Below are 24,653 nucleotides of genomic sequence, written 5' to 3'. Positions count from 1 at the left end.
AGAATTGGCAGACAAACCAAATAATCTGACTGATCTGACCAGGGGTTTGAATTCAGGACCTCGAGATCTGAAGCCTTATAAGATAGTCGCGACCAAATGATGTTGTCAAATGACATCAGTGTGACACTTTCAAGAGAATAGCGCCTATACTGCATACATCCTATACTAGTGTACCAATTAATATATTAGATTAATTAATAAAAAACTGACCTGCAATTAAAACACTTATGTTTCTTCAACTCATCATAATTCCGACCATCTTCATTGACCTTGAAAACAATAAAAACTTGGTAAATTTCCACCAACCAAAGTCATTACGTCAACAGCTTTTACTCATATATTTAAAGCTTACGTAAATTACCCCAAACTTACCTTTAGCAATTTCTCTAGCTGTTCGGTGACGTCATCGTCGCCGGTTTGCACGATCCATATCGAATCGTCGCTGCTGTCTATACACTCTTGTTTAACTTCCGTTGTGAACGTTCGATCTTCTATCTGTTTAAAAACTATATCTTACGAACGAAAATGTACGACTTTTTTATGTATTTTATAGCCATTTCCAAACGCAAGAGGAAAACGACAAATATCTCTCGCGATATCTCTGGTCGAGATCCTGAATAATCTATGATATTCACTATGGATTAGTGAAAAAATCCATAGTGAATATCATAGATTATTCAGGACGAACGTTCTACTTGAAACATTTATATCGTACATATAACTCTGATTTACGCGGCACACACAAGTTTTCTGATTGAAGATGAAATTTTTTCCATCTTCAATAATCGTCATATTTAAACCGAACTAGGTAAAACCTTAAAAAGTTATACACCTAAACCTTCATCATGAAACCCTTCATCCATTGGTGAACCCCGCATGAAAATACGTTCGGTAGTTTTTGAGTTTATCGTGTTTACACAGACAGACAGACAGACGCGGCGGGGATTTATGGTTTATAATATGTTATATTTGTGAACAAAAATCAGCATGTACTACGTATTAGCACATACCTACAAACAAACACACGCACATTAATAAACACATATTCACACACAGGAAACATTATCATCTTGTACTGAAACACACACCAACAAAAACTCAATTTTGTATGTTTATAATTTCTTAAATTGTTTTATCCTAATATAATGTCCCCCGTCCCCCCTCACATGCAGGCAAAGCCAAAGGAAGTAAATATATATATATATGTTTTTACCATAAACTGTAACACTTAAAATGTAAACTAACCGATTCATTTCCATTATTATTTTCAGAATTCTGATTTTCTTCTTTACCTTTAAAATACAATCATAATTATAACATATAAAAGTATAAATAATTAATTAATTGGTTCAATATATCACCGTTGACTGCCTCATTGGTCTAATGGTTCAAAAATCACTTTAAAATTTGCACATCGGCCAAATAAGTTTATGAAGATTCGAGAAATTCCTGTGAGTAGTTCCTTACGGCGATGGTTGCCTGGAAAATCGCTATGTAGCGATAAGGTCGACAAAATTGTATGCTACTTATATTTAAGCTGTATCCATTTTTTGCATGTTTTTTAATCTTTGTGGTGTACAATAAAGTAAGAAAATTCCGAGTAGATGATTCAGTCCCGGATTTATGCCTAAATATCCCCCGCCAGCCTCTTGGTTTTGGAGCTTATTCGACTGTGCTGCTCTGATGTCTTTTGATAGACATCTGACAGAATTTCTTCCAGTAAACTTTCTTCACGATATTTTCTCTGACCATTTGACTTTAAATCCTACTAATATTATAAACATGAACATTTGTTTGGATGTACACGCAAATAGCAGCTGTAACAGATTTAGATGAAATTTGGAACAGAGATAGTTTATATAATACATACATAGGTTATCTGCCTCCAGCCTTCACACGCAGACCGAGCTGCGAGCAGAAGCTGGTTATAATATATGTATCTATTTTCTTGGTGTTAGGGCTTTGTGCAAGCCAGTCTGGGCTAAACAGTGTATTGTGTTTCGATTTGAAGTGTGAGTGAGCTAGTGAATAGGCGCAAGAGGCATAGCATCATAGTCCCCAAGGTTGGTGGCGCATTGGCGATGTAAGGGATGGTTAATATTTCTTACAAAACCATGGGTGGTGGTGACCACTTACCATCTGGTGACCAATTAGATAAAAAAGGAAGGATAGGACATAAAAGAGGATTTAAATAATAACCAGAGTCATTTTCAACGTCATTGCGTTTAATAGCGCTGCGAGTTCGTTTCGCGACCGGCGAGCTGTTTGCACCATTTTTTTCATCTATAAAAAAATTAAAAAACTTAACAAGTAATATATCAATAACGCGACCATAATAATAGGGACTGCCTCGTTGGTCTAGTGGCTTGATAAAGGCCGTAGGAGGTCCTGGGTTCGATTTCCAGATCCGGCCAATAAAAAGTTATTGGTTTTTTCTGTTGAAAATTCACAGTAGCAGCCCGGAGTCTGGAAGTCGGAAGTGTGTACATTCCCGTGCCTCGGAAAGCACGTAAAGCCGTTGGTCCTGCGCCTGAACTCTTTCCGGTCGTGTCGGATAGCTGTCCCATCCGATTATGAGAGTGAGGGAAGAGAGAGTGCACCTGTGTTTGCGCACACACTTGTGCACTATAATATGTCTGCGTAGTTGGCTAATCTCTCTTGAGATTGGCCGCCGTGGCCGAAATCGGTCTGGAGGACATTATTATTATTTATATCAATCATAAACCAATCATAACTCAATAACCCGAAAGTAAACATTTAGTAGTTAAATTTAATTATTTTGTATCGTTCTATTATTAGTTTATACTGTGATCAAACAATTGGTCATTAGTTATAATAAAAAAATTTAATGTAATTTATTTAGAAAAAAATGTCTCGTCAAGGACAAGATGAATTATAAACACAAATTAAACACATAGAAATTCAGTGATGCTTGCCCGGGCTAGAACCCACGATCATCGGTTACGATTCACACGGTCTAACTACTGGGCCATCTCGATTTTTTAAATAAAAGATAATAAAGAAATTTATTCTACAATAAAGAAATTCAATGATCAAATATCCCTTATAAAGGTAAGTTTTAAGGTAAGATCAAAATGTAAAGTTAAGTTCACAATACGAGTTGCAAGTGAAATGTTATACATAAATTAAAAAGATACCGTTTTATAAAAATATATAATGATAAGTTATATTACCATTATTTACTTCTGCATCATCATTTCCTTTATTCTGTTTTCCATGAGCAGCTTTTATGTGACCTTTTAGCCATTTCAGATTGGCATATCCTGCAACAAAACATTTGTACATATTTTAAACATCTCATCTTATCTATATAATGGTGGATGCTTGCCTTTCACGCCGAAGGTTGTGGGTTCGATTCCCACCCAGGACAGATATTTATGTGCATGAACATGTATGTTTGTCCCGAGTCTGGGTGTAATTATCTATATAAGTATGTATTTACAAAAGAAAAGTAGTATATGTAGTATATCAGTTGTCTGGTTTTCATAGTACAAGCTCTGCTTAGTTTGGGATGACCGTGTGTGAATAATGTCCCAGGATATAAGCGATTTCCCACTCACACTAGGATATCACGAGATCACGTCTTAACTACTTAGCCAATCGGTACCTAACACCCCCTCCCTTCACACAGCGAGCGAAGTTTCGAGCAGATAATATTATTATTAATCATTAAGGGTGTACTTCTTTCGTTGTGGCGATACGTGCTATCTGAAGCACCTAAATGTATATATAGCTTTAACCTTTAATTGGCGTTATATCCTTGGTCGATGATGATGATGAGCGAAAATAATCTATCGTTTTCAATATATATACGTTAAGAAACCGTTTCAAAAAATCCTTTGAAAAATTAAAGTATATATATATATATATACTACTTATATATATATATATATATATATAAGTAGTTAAGTGCAATAGTGTTGTAATATAAATAAAGATGTATTAATCGAGAACTGTTTGTAGTGCATAATACAGCAGAGATATTGGCAAAACGCATGTAATTCTAAAGTTTTTTTTATCTTTACTCTACATGCCATTGGAATAAATTATATTTTAATGGTGATTTGACGAGCTGGTTGGCGTGGTTGGTAGATACTTGCCTTTCACGCCGAAGGTTGTGGGTTCGATTTCCACCCAGGACAGACATTTGTGTGCATGTCTGTTTGTCCTGAGTCCGAGTGTAATTATCTATATAAGTATGTATTTACAAAAGAAAAGTAGTATATGTAGTATATCAGTTGTCTGGTTTTCATAGCACGAGCTCTGTACAAGCTTAATTTGGGATCAGATGGCCGTGTGCGAAAAATGTTCCAGGATATTATTATTATTAAAGGTAACCCTAGTTTCTGAAACGCTGATTGGTCGCCTATTGCGTCATCAGTAGCCATTGACCAATGATCATTCAGATTACTTTTAATCAGCGTTTCCTTCAATATAATTAATTAAAATAATATACATACCATAATCACATAGCAGACATGGATAAACGGTACCATCGTCGAGATCGTGTTTATGATCTTCACAGTGTTCCAATATTTCTGATAACTCCTTGAATTCTCGATTACAAAATCTGAGAACGTACATAATATACAGTAACAGCATGTTAATGTCCCACTGCTGGGCTAAGGCCTCTTCTCCATTTTGAGGAGAAGGTTTGGAGCTTATTCCACCACGCTGCTCCAATGCGGGTTTGTGGAATACACATGTGGCAGAATTTCAATGAAATTAGAAACATGCAGGTTTTCTTATGATGTTTTCCTTCACCGTCAAGCACGAGATGAATTGTAAACACAAATTAAGCACATGAATATTCAGTGGTGCTTGCCCGGGTTTGGACTCACGATCATCGGTTAAGATTCACGCGTTCTATCCACTAGGACATCTTGGCTTAATCTCGTTCATAATATATTGAGTATTAATTATATAATAAAAAATAAGTATAAATACTTAAATGTGCGAAAATTTGAGTAACCAATCCGAAATTTATCATTAATATTTACATTTTAATTAAATACATAGACATATTGTTCCGAACATTGCATGTGTCGTTTCCGAAAGTGCCGAAGAAGACGACAGCAATTGCAAGCTGCAATTTATGTAGAGCTCCGAAAAGCCACGAGCTAAGCACAGCACGAGAGACCGGGTATGCGTTATAACGAGATGACCCCGCAGCCTCTCCAATCCATGCCGAAGGAGGTGCCAAGGACCCGGCTACCTCCCTCAGTTTTCATTGCTTGAAAAAAATCGGATTGCTACTTCTGTGATAATATATTGTAATATTATAAAATGATTATATAAATAAGTATATATAAACAAAATATATAAATATCAACAAATAAGCCAATTTTAGGATATTATTGGTAACCAATTAAATGGGAACATTTTAACTGGAATTAATTTTACCTGCATTTTAATTCCTCTGCATCAACACTACCATCACGTTGGTACTTCCCCAAGAATTCCTTAACGTCTTCATCTTCAATGTTCTCTATATCGATTTCCGTTTCCGGCTCTATTATTTCGATATCACTCGAGCTGCCTTTCTTCTCGTCTTTCACCATCGTCATATCGTCCACTCTTACGTTATCAACTAGCTTCGTTATAATTTCTCCATCTGGACCGATCTCTACTTTAACGAACTCTTCTTTATTTCTAGAACCTTCTACTTTTCCTGTATTGTAAATGTTATTATTGAAATTTATTGATGACGTTTTTTGGAAAATATATTGCTGATTGTTTTTTATGACCAAGTATTCGTCGTTGTTCAAAGATTGACTCGGACTTTTCATTCGGCTCGGTTTAAAGTTTTCCCCTAAGCACTTCTCGCAAATAATTTTAAGCTGTGTCATATATTTCCTTTGTTCGCAACGATGCAACATCTGATCTTCTTTGTCAAATAAATATAACTTTTCACTGCTTTCGATGTTTTTACAGCATATGAAACAATCATGTTTGTTGATAGCTGAATCTAGATCTATAACTGGTTTGGCATTCCAACCCTTATACACAAGTCTCGAAGGATCAGTTTTCCGCACGTGTCTACGCGTTTCATAGCTTTGATTGTCTTCACACGGTAGAGGGGTCACGGGTGAATCTTTAAACATGTTAAGTATTTCTTCACGTGTGTAAAAGCTGTTATTATCTTTTAATGTTTTATCGTTATTTTTAAAATCATCTACATTTCTAGGCGATTTGTTTTTAATAGCAGAGTTTGCCGCAAACACTTTCGCACTGGACTCGAGATATTTAGCGAACTGCGCTTCGAAATTTGAAATGTTGTTACAGACGAGTTTAAAAGGGAGGCTATTCGCAAAATTACCTTTCGGGCTAAAGTTTTTATTAGCTATGGGACTTTCGACTATATTGATGTCTTTTATAGTACGAATCTCTATATCGTTTATTTCATTTTCGTCTGGACAATCTGTATATTTAACAAATGGTATGTTCTCAGCTGTTAGATCTGTGAGGGGATCTTCATTATCGAATTGTATTTGAGAGGCACGTATTTGTGTTCCATCGTCTAAGACGTAGACTAGGTCGTCAGAATCTTTAGTATCATGTTCGTAATTTGTTGGATTGAAATTTGTATCTGGAAGATTTTGTTCTGCATTCAAAAGGAAAGTGTAAGCACTTTCTTCAAGATTGACCGGTTGGTTGCCTGTTATAGCGTTTAAATCGACGTCATAGCCTAGAAGAGATCTGAAAGGTAACGATAGGTAAATTTTTTATTTTATAGGTAGGCGGGCAAATGGGCCACCAGATGGAAAGTAGCCACTAATGCGCCTAGACATTAGCTATGTAAGAAATATTAACCATTTCTTACATCAATGCGCCACCAACCTTGGGAACTAAGATGTTATATTCCTTGCACCAGTAGTTATACGGTTTCATTTATTTTGGTATATATCAAATTATTGGTTGAAGTTGAGCAGAACACATATATATTATATGATTCAAATTGCATCTCCATAATTGGGTCAGGATAGTGGAATGAGCTCTCTTTTTATATTATCTTTCATAACTATTATACCATTATCATCCTATTATTGCATGCTCTTTAAAGTTTTGGAAATTATCAATTATTTTTTTTACAGTTGCCGCACTTTGGTTGAACAGACTCATTGATTTAAATTGTCTGAACCCTGACTAATAGTATTAACATAATCTTGTTTATCTATATAATCTAGTATTTTATTTATAAGTGCCGAGAATAAAAATAATTTTAATATTTTCTTGTTATATATAAATGAAAAATATATATAAAGGAATATGAGTTTCTTTGGTTTTTTTACTTTAATGAGTTTAAAGTATCAACACAACATACGGTTTATTAGATAGATAAAGTTTGAGGCACAAATATTAAAGACACTGCAAGCTAAAGCTATTTTAAAATAAATAGAATAAAGTAAATAGACATGTAGTATATACTTGGCTTTATCCAGAAATATTTTAAAAGTATCATGTGGTTCAATCTTTAATGCAACTTCTTCGCCATTTGTATTTTCCAGACAAAGGATTAATGGTGGCGAGTCTTCCATTGTATATTTTAGGCTCTGTAAAAAAATATAAATGTCAAATGAAAAAATATCATTTTTTTTTATTTGTAATAGGAAGGCAGATGATTGCGATGCCTAATGGTATTAAAGTGGTCTATTGTAATGAAAATGAAATATAAACCTTAACTTTACATCCTCTATACACCACCAACCACAGTTTCTATAATGTTATGTCCATATTATTCTTACAAAATGGCTATTCTACCACGAAGCCGGAATATTTTATTATTACCATTATTGAAATAACTACCATATTATATTTTCAATATAATTTAATATGATGCAGTGCCTAGTTTTGGCAATACTAGAATAACAAACTACAAAAAAAATAGAAGGGATTTCAAATGGTTGTAATTAAATTTAAGTGGTCTCTCTAAAGAACTTTTAAATCCTAATTCTACAATATAAAGCATATGAGGAGTATTGATTATATAATGCAATATACATTTATATGTATTTAAATATGAAATCAAATCAACAAGTTAATAAGTAACCTGATATACTGAAGTAAAATATTTTTATACTATAATATTTTAATTGGCAGGTGTTGATGTGGAATAAGCTCCAAACCTTCTCCTCAAAAGGGAGAGGAGGCCTTAGCCCAGCAGTGGGACATTAACAGGCTGTTACTGTAGGTGTTGATGATGAAACTTATCTAAATAATCCATTTTTGTTTATCTGTATATTAACAAACTGTGCTTAGTATTTTGTAAATAATATTATTACAGTAACAGTAACAGCCTGTTAATGTCCCACTGCTGGGCTGAGGCCTCCTCTCCCTTTTGAGGAGAAGGTTTTGAGCTTATTCCATTAATAATATTATTATGACGACAAATTGTAAGCCTTTGATTAAATGTTGTTTTCTTATCTTAGAAAAAGACACTGGGCAGAGAGGCATAATTTTAAAATACTATGTGGATTCTGAAGTTCAATTTAAAATATCTTTTTAAACTGTAATCAGAATCCAATTAATTTACAATTCAAATAACATGATTACTTGAACAAAATAAAAACTATATAAAATTGTTTTTAATAAAATATATAATTATCTAATAATTTCTTAAAACATTTTACTAATACGAAGCTTTGAATTATAAGACTATATTTTGGGTAATCAAATTTTAAAAATACTAAAAAAATTTAATTTTATCGGAATTCTTTATAACGAATAGTGACTGCTCGTCATTTAAATTAATCTGTTACAAATACGTCTCAAACATATAATCAATTTAAAAAGAAACATGACGATTTCCAGCCAAGTTATGACTTCGTGAAAATATATAAATTGTCACTGGCCAGTTTAATACACAACAAGTGGCCAGTGTCTTTTCGATAAAAGTAACACATGTTATATAGACGTAATTAATGAATCTTAGTTAATAAAAAGCCTTAATCACTAACCAGATAGCAAGTTTGTTCACAAGATCATGAATATTTATAGCGACTGGCATAGCATTATAAAATAACAAATGAATGAAAATAAATAAAATTATTTGTCAAAATTTCAAAACAAAAACATTCCTTTTCCTTGGAAATTGAAATGACGAATAGCAATTCACCACAGATAAAGTAACAAATAGCAATAGAAACCCGCTTGATATTATTGATAATCTTTAATTTTAAATTAACTTATATAAAATAAATAATTGTGTATAAAAACATTAAATGTGTCTATGAAATATATATTTAAATAGTTTACAATAAAATAAAACAGCACCAGTGCCTAAAATATTATAAAACCATTATTCCATTGAAAAATATTTACATTTTTATCAAAAGTGATTAAAGCGGTTAAGCATATAAAATTAAAAAAGGTTGGCTAAAACCTTCTCCTCAAAAGGGAGAGGAGGCCTTAGCCCAGCAGTGGGACATTAACAAGCTGTTACTGTACTGTACTGATTAAAGCGCTTTTGTCAAAGAATACAAATTTCACTACGCTTTAAAATAATTAAAATAATTTAAGATAATAAAAAGGCATGAAAAGTTAAATAAATTATTGAAACAAAATGAACGTGTAATGTATTGAGCAAATGTGCGAAAGAGATAACGATATTAATCTGTTGATTGACATAACATGTGAACTGTCATTCATTATTCCCAATAATGGCCGATAGTTTATCTAAATACGGAACATAAAGGTGTAGCATTCATATATACATGTAATTTACCATTTAAATGTTTTATTGTTTGTGTAAATGTGTTAAAGGCTGAGGTTTCGCGGAATGTTTCCGCTTACTCCGCCTGTAGTGAAGCGTTTGTTAGGGTGGAAAAAAGGCCCCGAAGGATCATCCGCGGCCGAGGACAAATGGTCTGAGAAGGCAGTGAAAAGTTTAGTGAAAAAATTGAAAAGGAGCGGTGCCATTGAAGAATTAGAGAAGGCTTTGTCCAACCAAAACAGTCACACCAAGTGTGTTACGATACCTAGGTGTGTATTTATCTTTATGAAGGACGTTTTTTTTATACATTCAATGTTCAATGATATGCTTTTTTTATTTTCTCTTTTATAAACAAAGGTATTTGCGGTAGTAAAAATTCACTATATTTAAAAAATACAAAATATTGTAATTGTAACTATATAATTTGTATTGTTTTTAAAAATAGCATAAAAATAAGTTTTGTAATGATTAAAAAATATAAAAAGTCAGAGAGATTGGCTTTAGTTGAATTTTTTGATATGCAAGAATAAATAATACAATTCATTTAGTGTGTATTATACTGAAGTAGATGTTTATTTAATTTATTAAGTAATTGAAACAATTAAAACTTTTTTACAATACCCACAAACTATTTTTAATACAAATATACTTATATAAGTAATATTAGATATATTTTTTGTATGGAAATAAAAGATCTATTTGGTCAATGTGAACATATATATAAATTAACATATAAATTAGGATTTATTATTTGATTTATAATTTGATATTTGATTGAATTTGATAGGTACATAAAATAAAAAAAAACTTGTGGGATTGGACTAGTTAGTGTCATGGTCTTAACATTGTATGTTGTATTAAAAAAGTTAAGCAATGCAATTATTCTTTGTCAGGCTTTACCAAATTTTGTTTTGAGTAATTGATATAATTCTATTACTTTCACAATACATACAATTTACAATATCTTGTTGATAAAATGATAACGTGATTAATTTTTTTAAAGCCATTCTAATAAATAATAACTAATTTCTTTCAAAAATAATATAAAGTACCGATCAAATTTATAAAGTCAATATATGAACGTTGAGCGAAAAAAATACGACAATAATAATAAAAATTTATTACACAATATGAAACCTTGTGCGACGTAAAATTGTCATTCTTAAATCGTAATAATTTCATTCATTTCGTTCGTCATAAAAAACTCGATAATTATATACCTATAAAATATGCGCTAAAAGTAATTCAATAGCGTTGAGGAAAACCCCGCAGCCATGAACCGAACATGCTATAATCCGACCGAATGCTAGAGTACGGCGGGCGCATTGACCTCGCGATATTTAAAGACCATCGTACTTTGGTGACATAATCGCAGACAGGACGCAAAATCCAAAAGGAAGGTCAAACTCCCGTCAAAACAATTGAAGCTTTTTGTTAATATGGCCGACAAATTTTGGCCCACGATTTTTTGATTACTACGTTGTCTAAATTAATAAATAGGCCGTGGTTGAGTTTTATCGATTGCATAAATTGTTATCCGTCGAGTACCTGTGATAAATGTGTGGTGTGCGCTAGTTATATTGTATAAAAAAATATTTATGCTTTAATTTATAAGTGATTAATACGCGTATTAATAATATTTTCTTCTTAGATTCCTGTTAGATATTTTCTTTGTCTTACTGGTAGCGCGTTGTGTTAAGTGATGTGATGATCAAAAATTTTGTTACGAAAAATCGTAAGTAAATCGTTATTCATATTCAAATATACAAAGGACAATAAAGTCGTTTTTTACACGTTTTTGTTTGTTTTGTAAATATTTTATTGATAATAAAAATATTAAGAATTTTAATGAGTTGGTTATAAATAAATAAACTTCGTTTATTATGAAAATTAGTTTTGTTTATATTTATTAATCTAAATTAGGCATTGTATTAGTTTATATAAAGACATTTTTTTTTTATTTAAATAATTAAAAGTGAAAGGATATTTAACAAAATATATATGTATGTTGAATAAATGAATTATTAAAATTGAATAATAGTAGACATTTGTTCTTCTATTGTAATTTGTGTTTACAATGCAGAAGTATTTGTGCAAATTAATACAGGTATGCTCTCTATTGTAATCTTATAGTTGGATGGTTCAATAATCTTACTCATACATGAATAAAACTGGTATAGAAGTAATCCCTTTACATCATTGTTACATCTAAGCTTCATTGTGAATATTAGTTATGTAAAAGTTATTCAAGATTTTTATAATATGAAAAAAAAAACCTTTTTTTACAATTGTCTTGAGGATTTCATGTTTTGATATAATCATTAATAAGCACTCTCGTACACATCGCTTTTAAAAGACGAGTTGAGTTAGACATCCCAGTAATTTACTTGGTGGTAGGGCTTTGCAGGCACAAGGGACATGATGTCTTAGTTCCCGTGGTTGGTGGTGCAAGGTGATGAAAGTGCTGGTTAATATTTCTTACAGCACAGTCTATGGGCGGTTATCACCACTTGTCATCATGTGGTGCCTTTTGCTAGCCTGCTTACCTATTATAAATTTTAAATAAGGTAACAGCCTTAATATGTCTCCCTAATGAGATAAATTGCTAAAATTTACTTTTATTGTATGTAAGTTGGATAGGTTTAACTGGAGTGAACTATGATAAGAGTGCTCGAATTTGATTTATAAAATTTTTAAATAACTTATTTTCAGAGTGAAACCAAATGACAATGTCATCAATGGGCAATACAGAAAGGGCTTGCCGCATGTTGTCTACTGCAGGCTGTGGCGCTGGCCGCAGCTTCAAGTAAGGAATTATATCTTACTATCTAAACCCAACAACCTCGTTTTGGGTTTTGTATATATACCAAGTATTATAGTGATCGGCGAGTTATGACAAATGGAATTCGGTATAAACCTTTTTTTTATAGATAGGCGGATGGAATTATTGCTCACCTATAAGACATTATTATATTATAATCATAATTGAATATTAATTAAAATTGCAATTAAATATTTAACAAAATATCGATAATATTAACATTAAAAATAATAAGTTCCTATGATAAATCAATACCTTCGATTATTATTCAATAGAATTATTTATCCAATAGAAAAACAATGTGATATACAAAAAAAATCATAAAATTACATAACAAACCCTATGTAATTGATTGTTTACAATTGCGTACCATCGCATACAGGGTAACTCAGAATGTGTAACGTTATGTTTAAATCTTACATTAAACAATAAATATATATTTATAGAAACAACAGTTATATATAGGGAACATAATTATATTAATCCTATGATAAAGTAGCGTTTACCATTGAACAGTGTGAATGCAATACAATATACTATTTTCTAGTGGTAGGAATAGAGATAAGCAAGCCTTAACAGTAACAGTAAAGCAGTAACAGCCTGTGAATGTCACACTGCTGGGCTAAGGCCTCCTCTCCCCTTTGAGGAGAAGGTTTGGAGCTTATTCCACAACGCTGCTCCAATGCGGGTTTACGGAATACACAAGTGGCAATTTCAGTGAAATTAGACACATGCAGGTTTCCTCACGATGTTTTCCTTAACCGTCGAACACGAGATGAATTATAATCACAAATTAAGCACATGAAAATTCAGTGGTGCTCGCCCAGGTTTCGAACTACGATCATCGGTTAAGATTCACGCGTTCTTACCACTTTGCCGTCTCGGCTTTTTTTAAGCAATTCTTAGATTTACATAATGTATGCGATTTGCTAACAGCCCTGCTGCTGTATTATGCACTACAAACAGTTCTTGATTAATATACCTTTATTTTTTTTTATAGAATACGTAGGCGGACAAGCATATTGGTCAACTGATGGTAAATGGTCACCAACGTCACCAACCACTCATTAAATATTCCACCGCAAAACAGCAGTACTTTATATAACTATGTATTGTTGTGTTTCGGTTTTAAGGGTGAGTGGAGCCAGTGCAATTACAGGAACAAGGGACATAACATCTTAGTTCCCAATGTTGGTGGCGCATTGGCGATGTAAGATATTTCTTACAATGCCAATGTCTTTAGGCGTTGGTGACCCATTTGCTCGTCCGCCTAAGTATAATATAAAGAAAAAAAACGAATCCACAATGAATACCATAGATTATTCAAGATTCTACTATTGGTATGGTGTCGATTCAAGTGAACCACTGAAAAAAAAGTGACCACTGAAAACATAGTAGTTTGAAAACTAAAAATATCTGATTTCATATTCAACTTTAGATGCCGTCGATTATTGTCAAATGCCTGACCATCTCCCGTTACAGAGTCAGCATGAACTAAAGCCCGTCGACCATTGCGAGTACGCTTACCAGCTGAAGAAGGACGAAGTGTGCGTGAACCCTTATCATTATAATAAAATCGATTCTCCCGGTGAGTTATTATTGCCTGGTATTTTTAAGACACGTCTTGCACAATTCTATCGTTTTTGTCGTTTTCATGGGCAGCTCTCCCACCAATTCTCGTGCCGAGGTGCAACGAGGGCGAAGTCCGAGCGCCTCCGCCCTACGACTACCAGCAACACCACGATCACGATAGGTAAATATATATACCTAATGTATATAAACATTGTGTTATGTTTATTAAATATTTAGTATCTCCTTTTTATATGTAAATGCACTTACCTGTTCTCTTAGAAAAATTCTTTCACCAAAGTTTGTCTGTAAGAGATCGCTTTTCTTTGATTGTTTCCTACTTCTCTCATCTTATTTATATGTTGTGCAAGAAGTGTTAAATAAATAAAAATAAATAAATAAACTAAATGTCGCTTTGTTTGGCAAGAGCATCCTCTTAACGTTTGGAGTTTATTCCACCGCGCTGTTCCATTCCGGAACGTTGGATAATACGTGTAGTAAAATTTCTTCCAACAAATTTAGGCTTCCTTATGACTCATAACGGCAGAGTAAGAGAGGAATTTTAAATAAATTTATGCTCGTTACAGACTTTGAAATTCCCTATGCATGTAATGGAATGTATCTTGTTACGTCTACGCGGTTTTTTCCATATTCGGAGATGGTTTAGCGTGTAGGCTATCTTGAGATACTGATGCGTATATTATTCTTTTATTTTTTACATAGAATAGGAAGGCGGACGAGCATATAGGCCACCTGAAGTGGTCACTAACGCCCATAGACATTGGCATTGTAAGAAATATTAACCATCGCCTACATCACCAATGCGCCACCAACCTTGGGAACTAAGATGTTATGTCCCTTGTGCCTGTAATTACACTGGCTCACTCACCCTTTAAACCGGAACATAACAATACCAAGTACTGCTGTTTTGCAGTAGAATATCTGATGAGTGGGTGGTACCTACCCAGACGAGCTTGCACAAAGCTCTACCACCAGTTATTATTATTCAGAGACGAATCAAAGATCGAAGAAATAATATACTTTTATTTAAGACACGTAACAATCATTTGAGTACCCTGTACTGACTGATCAATAAATTATAATAATCTAAAAAGAAATTGTTATGATTTCGTCATCATGCCAAACATGGAGTACAACTAAAAAGGCGATGTGCTGAGGACACAATGGACACGATTGTTTATTTTTAATTGATACTCATACTTGGAAAATTGTAAATATAACGGTAAAAGACCGCAGCGGGCACAGTTAGACCCTCCCCTTTTTTGTCGCTGGAAATACGCATATACGCATATAGTGGACCCACTGCGGGAATACTCACTAATAAACCAACGGTACCCTCTCCGTCTGTTCGGGGGCGTCACGGGATCGCCTGCGCAAGCAGCCAATCTCCCCATGGGATGGAAGGTAGCGACCCCCTTGTGCGCGCGTGTTGCAGCGTGATGCAGAGCGGCGCGGTGGGCGTGTCGGCGGGCGGCCACAGCGCGCTGTACCTCGAGGCCACGCTGGCGCAGCAGGTGCCCGGCAACACCACCGTGCAGCTGTGAGTATGCGTACGTAGGCTGGCGGGCGGCGGCCGGACCCCCGGACCTCGTCGCGATGGCTTCCTCGCTACCGATATATAGCGTGAAATACGGACACCGAAGGACCCGGACAGAATATTGAAACAAAATATAAAAACACCTCCGGCTTCCCCCCGTGTGAACGGGGCTAATCGCTGTTCCAAAATTCATCCAAATCCGTCCAGCCGTTTTTACGTTATTGGGTAACGAACATACAAATATATAATAGGGCGGTCGCTGTTTATATCTCGAGACAGTCCTGTGTCAGGTCGAAGTTAAGTTATTGAGTTTTTTCCATCAGGACTATTATTGTTTTTTTTTGTTTTATATTATAATGACGGAGAAAATTTTCTATCATGATGTTCCAGAAGTTCCTCGTCCGTGGAGACCCCGCCGCCTGGCTACATGAGCGAGGACGGCGATCCGATGGACCACAACGACAACATGAGTGAGTTTGTTGACAATTTGGTTGGTTTTTTTTCTTCTATCTATATTGTATTTATATTAAGTTAACGATTACACACACAATCACATACACACACACACACACACACACACACACGTACGCACGCACATATATAATACAGCAAGTACCATTCATTTCTAATGTGCCATTAGCACAACTTACCTGAAGCAAACAAGTGGGTAGGTTGCAATGCTCAGTATTGTTGAGTTTGAAGGGTGGGTGAGCCAGTGTAACTACAGCCACAATGGACATAACATCCTAGTTCTCGAGGTTCGTTGTACATTATCGATGGAGGGAATTAGGTTAATATTTGATAAATTACTATTGGGTGGTGGTAACCACTTAACATCAGATGACCCACATGCCATACAGCCTACGTAATACAATACTAAAAAATGATAGCTACTCTATAGCAAAGGTTTTCTCTGTTTTGACTACTCTACATAGGAAAGACATATTTGGGATATAAATTTTAATTCCCATTTGACGTATATACGTAAAGGTACACTATGAAGGCTAGACTATAGGATAGGATTGGCTCCGTCGAGCCACGAGTGCAGTGCGAATCGGGATCTTGCGCAATTGCATAAAACGCGCGTGGAATCCCTTCGCGTTGTACAGTTAGCAACATCACTATGTTTGGAGTGTGCTCGAAACGAAGCTGATAGAATATTTTTTTACGTTTAATTAATTATTGCGGAGAGGTGGGGGCATGTAACAGTGTCCTCGCTGACCCTACATCAGAACCAGCGAAAGTTTTGTACAAGCTAGTGAATGATCTTATTAAGAATAGATGTAATTAAGCAATGTGTAAAGTTTAATGTTCTGTAAGCACTATGAGGGTGGCATTTTCTTAAAGAAAAAACCCTCTTTAAAATAAATGAAAAAAAAAACGTCACAATGTTTTCCATTTTTAAACTCTCACTAAACTACGTCACTGCTATACTGACAAGATTTAATACATACTTAGATATATTATTTTACATTATATTTATCTCCATAACTACACTAAAGCATTATTAAAAGAAAATACACCACCTGGCATATTTCTTTTCGCACCGTACCCAGATGTGACGTCACTAATCCCAGGACGCAGCTCATCGCCCACTTTTAGTACAATAATAATATGTCATGACTAATGGAGCACCGCCCCCAGACCTGACGCGCCTGACGCCGTCCCCCGGCGCGCTGGCCAGCGAGGCGGCGCCCGTGCTGTACCACGAGCCCGCCTTCTGGTGCAGCATCAGCTACTACGAGCTGAACACGCGCGTGGGGGAGACCTTCCACGCCTCGCAGCCCTCCATCACCGTCGACGGGTTCACGGACCCGAGCAACAGCGAGAGGTGACTAACCAATCTATACTCAAATAGAAATTAATAAAATATATAAATATAAATATATAATATATTATTGTCAGAAATTTCAACAAAGGGATAATCTATGTTTTTGTTTGGATTCTCCCCCGAGTATGGGCTTACATATTGTATAAAAAATATGTATTATGTATTTAAATATTTAAGTATATTGTTTATGTATAAAAGTAACAGCCTGTAAATGTCCCACTGCTGAGCTAAGGCCTCCTCTCCCTATTTGAGGAGAAGGTTTTTTGGAGCTTATTCCACCACGCTGCTCCAATGCGGGTTGGTGGAATACACATGTAACAGAATTTCGATGAAATTAGACACATGCAGGTTTCCTCACGATGTTTTCCTTCACCGAAAAGCACGAGATGAATTATAAACAGAAATTAAGCACATGAAAATTCAGAGGTGCTTGCCCGGATTTGAACCCACGTTCATCGGTTAAGATTCACGCGTTCTTACCACTGGGCCATCTCGTATCATGTTTATGTATATATGTTATTAATTATTAATAATGTTTATTTTTTATTAAGTCTGGAAGTGTTCATTAAGTTTTTTATAATTTTATTTTTTTGTTTATTTTCAGATTTTGTCTCGGCCTTCTGTCCAACGTGAACCGTAACGAGGTCGTCGAACAGACACGCAGACACATCGGGAAGGGTGTGCGGTTGTATTACATTGGAGGTTAATAATTAATATTATTAAAAACAATAGGTAACTTGATAGGGCTCTGTGCAATACCACCCATTACCACTCGTCATAAATTCAACCAAGCAGCAAAAGCTTAGTACTGTCGTGTTCTTGTTTGGATTAGTGACCCTATATAAGTACAGGCACAAGAGATATAATCTTAAAGTATGTACTCGATAGTGCACGGGTTCAGTGGCATAAAGCGACCGTGTTACGCGATCATTTAAAGCACCATAGGTACACAGTGGAAATTCCCCGCCTACGTACGAAGACCTTTGAATCTACATTCATCATTCGCACTGCGAAACTATGGAATGCTTTGCCTGAGTCCGTATTTCCTGATAGGTACAATGTTGGTGTCTTCAAATCCAGAGTAAACAGGTTTCTTATAGGCAAACGTGATACATCCTAGACCGTGTCGATGCTTAACATCAGGCAAGTCAATGGTCAAACACTGGCCTATCTATTGTAAAAAAAAAACATCGCGTTTTTAGACTCAAAAATGTATACTTGTCAATTATATATATATTGCGGCATATAGCTTAGTTGTAGCGAATGACGAGCTTGGCGTGGTTGGTAGATACTCCTTACGGCCTATACGGCCTTTCACGCCGAAGGTTGTTGGTTCGATTCCCACCCAGGATAGACATTTGTGTGCATGAACATGTCTGTTTGCTCTGAGTCTGAATATAATTAAACTATATAAGTATGTATTTACAAAAGAAAAGTAGTATATGTTGTATATCAGTTGTTGCTGGTTTCCATAGTTGACAAAGAGAAGTTTGGTATTCATTATTTTTTATTTTATTTTATTTATTAGGCTTACAATCATTTACACTAATACATTTAAAGATACAATTAAAACAAACTTATTACCTAAGTGTAGAGATTAATTAATTAAAAGTAAACACAACATGAGAATCAAAAACCAGTTCTTAAATACAAAAAACGAAGAAACCTTAAAAAAAAAAAACAATTTTATAAATATATCCAATAAGTGATACTCATAACTATTTATCACTCAAATACCGTCTACATATTTCCTAAAGTTTCGAATTGGATCCGCGTGAATGTCGACAAAAGAACACGCCTGGTTTAGGAGTTTACACAGCCTTGGAATTGGTGAAGTTGCAAGAACAGTTCTAATGGATTAGTAAACTATTTTGTATGTACTCATATACACACATTTGTGTTTATAATTAATGCGCTTGGCGTTGGAGGAAAACATTGTGAGGTTTTCACCTGCATATGTGTATTTCACTGAAATTCTGCCACATGTGTATTCCACCAACCCGCATTGGAGCAGCGTGCTGAAATAAGGTCGAAACCTTCTCCTCAAAAAGGAGAGGCGGTCTTAGCCCAGCTGTGGGACATTCATATACTGTTTACTGGTATAAATAGTTAAGTGAAATAGTGTTTGATTATAAATATAAATATATAATTTTGATTTATTAATTAAGAACTGTTTCTCGTGCATAATATTAGCAAATCTCATGTATTATATAAGATTATTTTTAATCTTTGCTCCTGCCATTTCAGTATATGTAACATTACTATATACAAGTGCTTAATAAATATATGTCAATAGGGGAAGTGTTCGCGGAGTGTCTGAGCGACTCGTCGATATTCGTGCAAAGTCCGAACTGCAACCAGAGATACGGTTGGCATCCCGCCACTGTCTGCAAAATACCTCCAGGTGAGTGATATGTCTTGTAGTGTATTATTATAGACTAGTTACCGACTGCATCTACACCCTCGTGTGACGTGTGTAATACGGATCCTATGTCTGTTTCTGTAACCTTACAAGTAAAATTACATACAATTACAAGCGTACATACCCACATTCGCATTTTTATATTAGTTAACTAAGTTAAATATTTTTAATATTAGATAAAATCTTTATTTTCACTACAAGAAAAAGAAAAAATGGTTTTTTAGAAAAAGAATACACAAAAATGTTGGCTTATCAAATGTGAATTTTGAAAGAAAATTTTAATAGAAAGTCATATTAACAATTTTATTTCAAGCTTAGCAATAATTATTTAATAAAAATCGGTAATGGAATTTACATTTCGAAACGATTGTAGTTTTAGAACACGATTTTATTTGGTGCTTTTTTTAATTTGATACCGTCGAAAAGGTTGCAACCTGAAAATCTTCAACAATCAAGAGTTCGCGGCCCTCCTCTCTCAGTCCGTGTCGCAGGGCTTCGAAGCGGTGTTCCAGCTGACCCGCATGTGCACCATACGGATGAGCTTCGTCAAGGGATGGGGGGCGGAGTACAGGTATGAAATGCTGGAATAAAACAATCCACCGTGATGCAACACTTAGTTGTTGGTACATACATGGTGGAGCTTTGGTCTTCCTATAAATAAATTCTTGGGAATCACATAAGTGATTTCTTACTTTCCTTTATCATATATCTTATTATTTAACAAAAATTTCAGTATTAATTTCCTTAGAATATTATAAAATCTGATGTGATAAATTTTATTTTATTTATTTTATTTTAATATGATCTCCAAAATGGATACACATGACAAGTTTTAATACATTATGCGAGTCATAAATCTATGTGCTACCTCCCATCCCTCACTTACAGGAAACCACAGCATTCATCAGATACAACTACGTAACAGCTGATATAAATAGTTAAATTAAAATTGAGAACTTTACAAATTTAAAATGATACCACCTAAAGAACTAAAACAAAAAACAGAACTTCTTATGTTAAATGGATAATTAAATAAAATTAATTAAATAATTATTTAATTTAGGAATAAAATTTGAAAAGCTAAAAATAAAAGTAATACAAAAAAAACTAAAAATACAAATAGAATGAATGAATGAATGAACTTATGAACTTTATTTTATATGTACTTAGATTAATGGCAATATCCAAGTTATTGCTTTTTGCGAGTTCATTGTATTGTCTACATATTCGAGATATACCAGAATTGTGTCCGAGGTTGGTTTTAAATGTGGGTATTTGAAAGAATTTGTAGGCACTAAGTTGGGGCAAACGAGACGGAGTATGAACAGTTAAAGATGAAATTAATTCGTTGCAGTCAATGCTACCATTAAATAGCTGATGGAATAAAACAAGATCGTGTATCTTTCTACGAATAGAATTAAGTGGAAAGGAACAGATGATTGATTTATAATGAAATTAACTAATGAAGTATTTAATATTATTATAACTTCCAGGCGGCAAACAGTGACGTCAACCCCATGCTGGATTGAGCTGCATCTCAACGGGCCACTGCAGTGGCTAGACCGCGTCCTAACGCAGATGGGCTCTCCGCCGCTGCCCTGCTCCTCCATGTCCTGAGCGCTCGCACCACCGCACCACCACCACCGCCGCCGGGTGAGCGACCCTGTAGATCTCGGTGCTCATGCTGATGGACTCCCCGCCGCTCCCCTGCACCTACATGCCCTGAGCGCTCGCACCACCACACCACCACCGCCGCCGCCGGGTGAGCGACCCTATAGCTCTCAGTGCTCATGCTGACGGGTCCCGCCGCTGCTCTGCTCCTTCAAGTCCCAAACGCTCTTACCAACGCACTGCCACCACAACTGCTGGGTGAGCGACACTGTAGCTCTTGGTGTTCATACGGATGGCCTGCTGCCGCTCGCACCAACTTACCAATGGTTCCAACATAGAATCTCATCATCTGCAGCCGTACCAGCAATTTTTTTTTTCTTTATCACGCGAAGGATCTTCTAAAGATAAAAAAGTTATGTTCAATCACAGCTATCAGCAAGACCCAATAAAAAAGTATTACTACTATTATAATACACTTATCACATTTCTAAATTGAATATAATCTCTTTTCCAGGTCTGCAGTCAGTCAAAATAATCAAATAAGCACACAAAACTGTAAGAAAAAAAAAGTAGATTTCGTAAGCGTAGCTCAACAAATTAAATACCTCGAGTCTTAGACCTTTTGATAAAAAATTGTATAACTTGATTTTTCACTCGACGACCTTATTTGTATAGCGCTAAAGCGTATTTTTCATTGACTAATTTTTTAAAGCTTTGCAATAATATGTTACGCAATAGTTGTTTCGAATTGCATGTTATACATAAGTTTCTATGTACAGACGCTCACAGATAAAACAATTGATCATATTATATTTGTATGTTTCTATACATCTTTCGTCAATATGAAAAGACCCGTTTGGGATTTATTTTTGACTACGGAACTCTAAAATATGTTGAATAATATAATATGATAATGGGTACTTGAAAAGTGCGATAAGAATTTATAAAAAAAGAAAAAAAAAACATCTACAAGATGTTTAAAAATGGCGAAAGATGACAAAGACACTACATATATAAAATAAGCTAGTCACGTCATTATATTTTTAAACGAGTTATACTTTAAAAGTATCGTGCGCATAAATATAAATATATTTTGGATATACATAATATAAAAAAATTATATATATACTGTTTCAATGATAACATGTAAACAAATCAACAAAACATAATTACCTTTATTATATATACTGACGGTAGAGCTTTGTGCAAGCTCGTCTGAGCAGGTACCACCCACTCATCAGATATTCTACCGCAAAACAGCAGTACTTGGTATTGTTGTGTTCCGGTTTGAAGGATGAGTGAGCCAGTGTAATTACAGGCACAAGGGACATAACATCTTAGTTCCCAAGGCCGCCACCAGCCGCCCATTGGTGATGTAAGCGATGGTTAACATTTATTTATATATATATATATATTTTAATTTTGCAATTCTTGTTAGTCATAATACATGATATTGTTGATGACGTCATATACTCCTCTAATTTGTTTATCAAAATCGTCGTTAAAATTTTCAATAGTGTCGTAAATTAAATAAAATATTTTTATTTAACTGGTAGCCATCTTGTTTTGTCTTTACATGAATATATATTATCACATCAAGGCTACTCAGCTTTTGAATGAAATGTGTATTAAACCCAGCTGTGCGATGTTTTCAAGTGGTTACTTGTACTTATATTTGATGATATTTATTTATATGGTATTTATGGTTTTAGTTGCAAGCACAAGGGAGATTATATCTCGGATCCCGTGTTTGCCAGCGCACTGACAATGGCAGTAATGGTTAATTGCAATGCCAATGCCTAAGGACGGTGGTGACCACTTACCGTGCATATTTGTTAGTCTCATAAATTTGATATCTTGTTATTTATAAATAATGTCCTAGATTTTTTCTAATTTTTCAAAAGTTATTGAGGCAGAAAGCAATTCTGTTAAGTCAGTATTGAGTTGCAGGCGCTTTAATTATTTTTATAAAATAGCTTTAAAATTTTTGATTGTTTTTTTTTGTTTACATGCAACGTTAATGTAACGTTTCTGACTAAACTTCTAACGTTTCTGTGATGTCAAAAATCAGTCTCGTTGGTCTAGTGGCTACATGTAAGGCGGAAGACACGGAGCCCTGGGTAGGCCAATAAAAACTTAATGAGATTTTCAGTCGAAAATTCTCAGTAGCAGCCCGGAGTCTGGGAGATGGTAGTGTGTACACTTCCGTGCCTCGGAAAGCAGGTAAAGCCGTTGGTCCTGCGCCTGAACTCTTTCCGGTCGTGTCGGATTGCCGTCCCATCGGATTATGAGAGTTAGGGAATAGAGTGCACCTGTGTTTGCGCACACACTAGTGCACTATAATATGTGCTGCCCAGTTGGTTAATCTGTATTGAGATTGGTCTGGAGGACAATATTTATTATTGTACAGGATTATTTATATTTTGTTCGATTTGTTTACATTTCGGATACATGAATTTGAAACGAGATTTTTGTGAACGCCTGTACATTTCATATAATCTATTTTTCAGAAAAGAAATTTATCAATGTTTTTTCTTTTATTATATTTGATTCAATAATTTGTTGTTAGTAAAATGTTTGAATAATTTTGCCATTCAGATGCATTTAATGTTAATGAAATTATAATCATTTTAAACTTAGTGTTTTTATGCCCTTTATATGTACAGTTAATTTTTTTAGAAGTATAATTTTAAGCAATTTATATTGTGTTTCATTTGTGCAATCCTAATAATACATAATAAATACACCTTTAATGGTATGTGATAAATAATTTAATTTTGAAGACACAAATGTAATCTACAAATCCAAGGACATGATTAACAATTACGATTACAATGTGAAATTACATGATTACAGATTTACTTTGATTTTGAAGATGGGATGCGCAGTTGAGTTTTTTGATCACTTTCGTTATACCGTAATCGTGATTAATGATTACATATTGTAATCGTTATCGTTAATCTGATTACATTTTTCCCAATTCTAATGTAGCTTTGTTATTAGGTTTTTTTTCTTTTTTATTGTTAAAAACTCGAATCTATAGATTTATTTTATTAACTTCAGTACGGCGGTATTAGGTTGCGCGCATTTTAACTGAAAATATCATAC

At 34.5% G+C, this 24,653-nt stretch overlaps 2 protein-coding genes across 3 annotated transcripts in view; one reads left to right on the top strand and one right to left on the bottom strand.

Moving 5' to 3' along the window:
- LOC126779009 (zinc finger protein 91-like) overlaps window positions 1–9,087 on the bottom strand; it is a 32,763-nt gene extending 23,676 nt beyond the window's left edge. Inside the window, exons 1-9 of the mRNA XM_050502760.1 lie at window positions 8,979–9,087; window positions 7,450–7,574; window positions 5,425–6,720; window positions 4,482–4,591; window positions 3,195–3,284; window positions 2,200–2,283; window positions 1,246–1,292; window positions 373–495; window positions 211–269 (exon numbers count right to left, since the gene is read on the bottom strand). Coding sequence (XP_050358717.1) covers window positions 211–269; window positions 373–495; window positions 1,246–1,292; window positions 2,200–2,283; window positions 3,195–3,284; window positions 4,482–4,591; window positions 5,425–6,720; window positions 7,450–7,559 — 1,919 coding nt within the window. The 5' untranslated portion in view covers window positions 7,560–7,574; window positions 8,979–9,087. The remainder of the gene's footprint in view (window positions 1–210; window positions 270–372; window positions 496–1,245; window positions 1,293–2,199; window positions 2,284–3,194; window positions 3,285–4,481; window positions 4,592–5,424; window positions 6,721–7,449; window positions 7,575–8,978) is intronic.
- A 578-nt stretch (window positions 9,088–9,665) lies between these two features.
- On the top strand, window positions 9,666–24,244 carry LOC126779094 (mothers against decapentaplegic homolog 3). Of its 2 annotated transcripts, none has more exons than XM_050502929.1 (12): window positions 9,666–10,002; window positions 12,446–12,539; window positions 14,037–14,142; window positions 14,217–14,307; window positions 15,580–15,684; window positions 16,072–16,151; window positions 17,326–17,512; window positions 18,117–18,214; window positions 19,809–19,916; window positions 20,361–20,505; window positions 21,428–21,587; window positions 22,060–24,244. In XM_050502929.1, the coding sequence occupies exons 1-11, from the start codon at window positions 9,800–9,802 to the stop codon at window positions 21,549–21,551; spliced, it is 1,341 nt and encodes a 446-aa protein (XP_050358886.1). In that variant the 5' UTR covers window positions 9,666–9,799; the 3' UTR covers window positions 21,552–21,587; window positions 22,060–24,244. The 2 variants fall into 2 exon arrangements, with proteins under 2 accessions (XP_050358886.1, XP_050358887.1); XM_050502930.1 differs by having other exon boundaries at window positions 21,428–21,599; window positions 22,068–24,244.
- The last annotated feature ends 409 nt before the right edge of the window (window positions 24,245–24,653 follow it).

Source organism: Nymphalis io, chromosome 28, assembly GCF_905147045.1.
Source record: "Nymphalis io chromosome 28, ilAglIoxx1.1, whole genome shotgun sequence".
NCBI classification, from domain to species: domain Eukaryota; kingdom Metazoa; phylum Arthropoda; class Insecta; order Lepidoptera; family Nymphalidae; genus Nymphalis; species Nymphalis io.
This window is presented reverse-complemented; position numbering and strand designations above follow the sequence as displayed.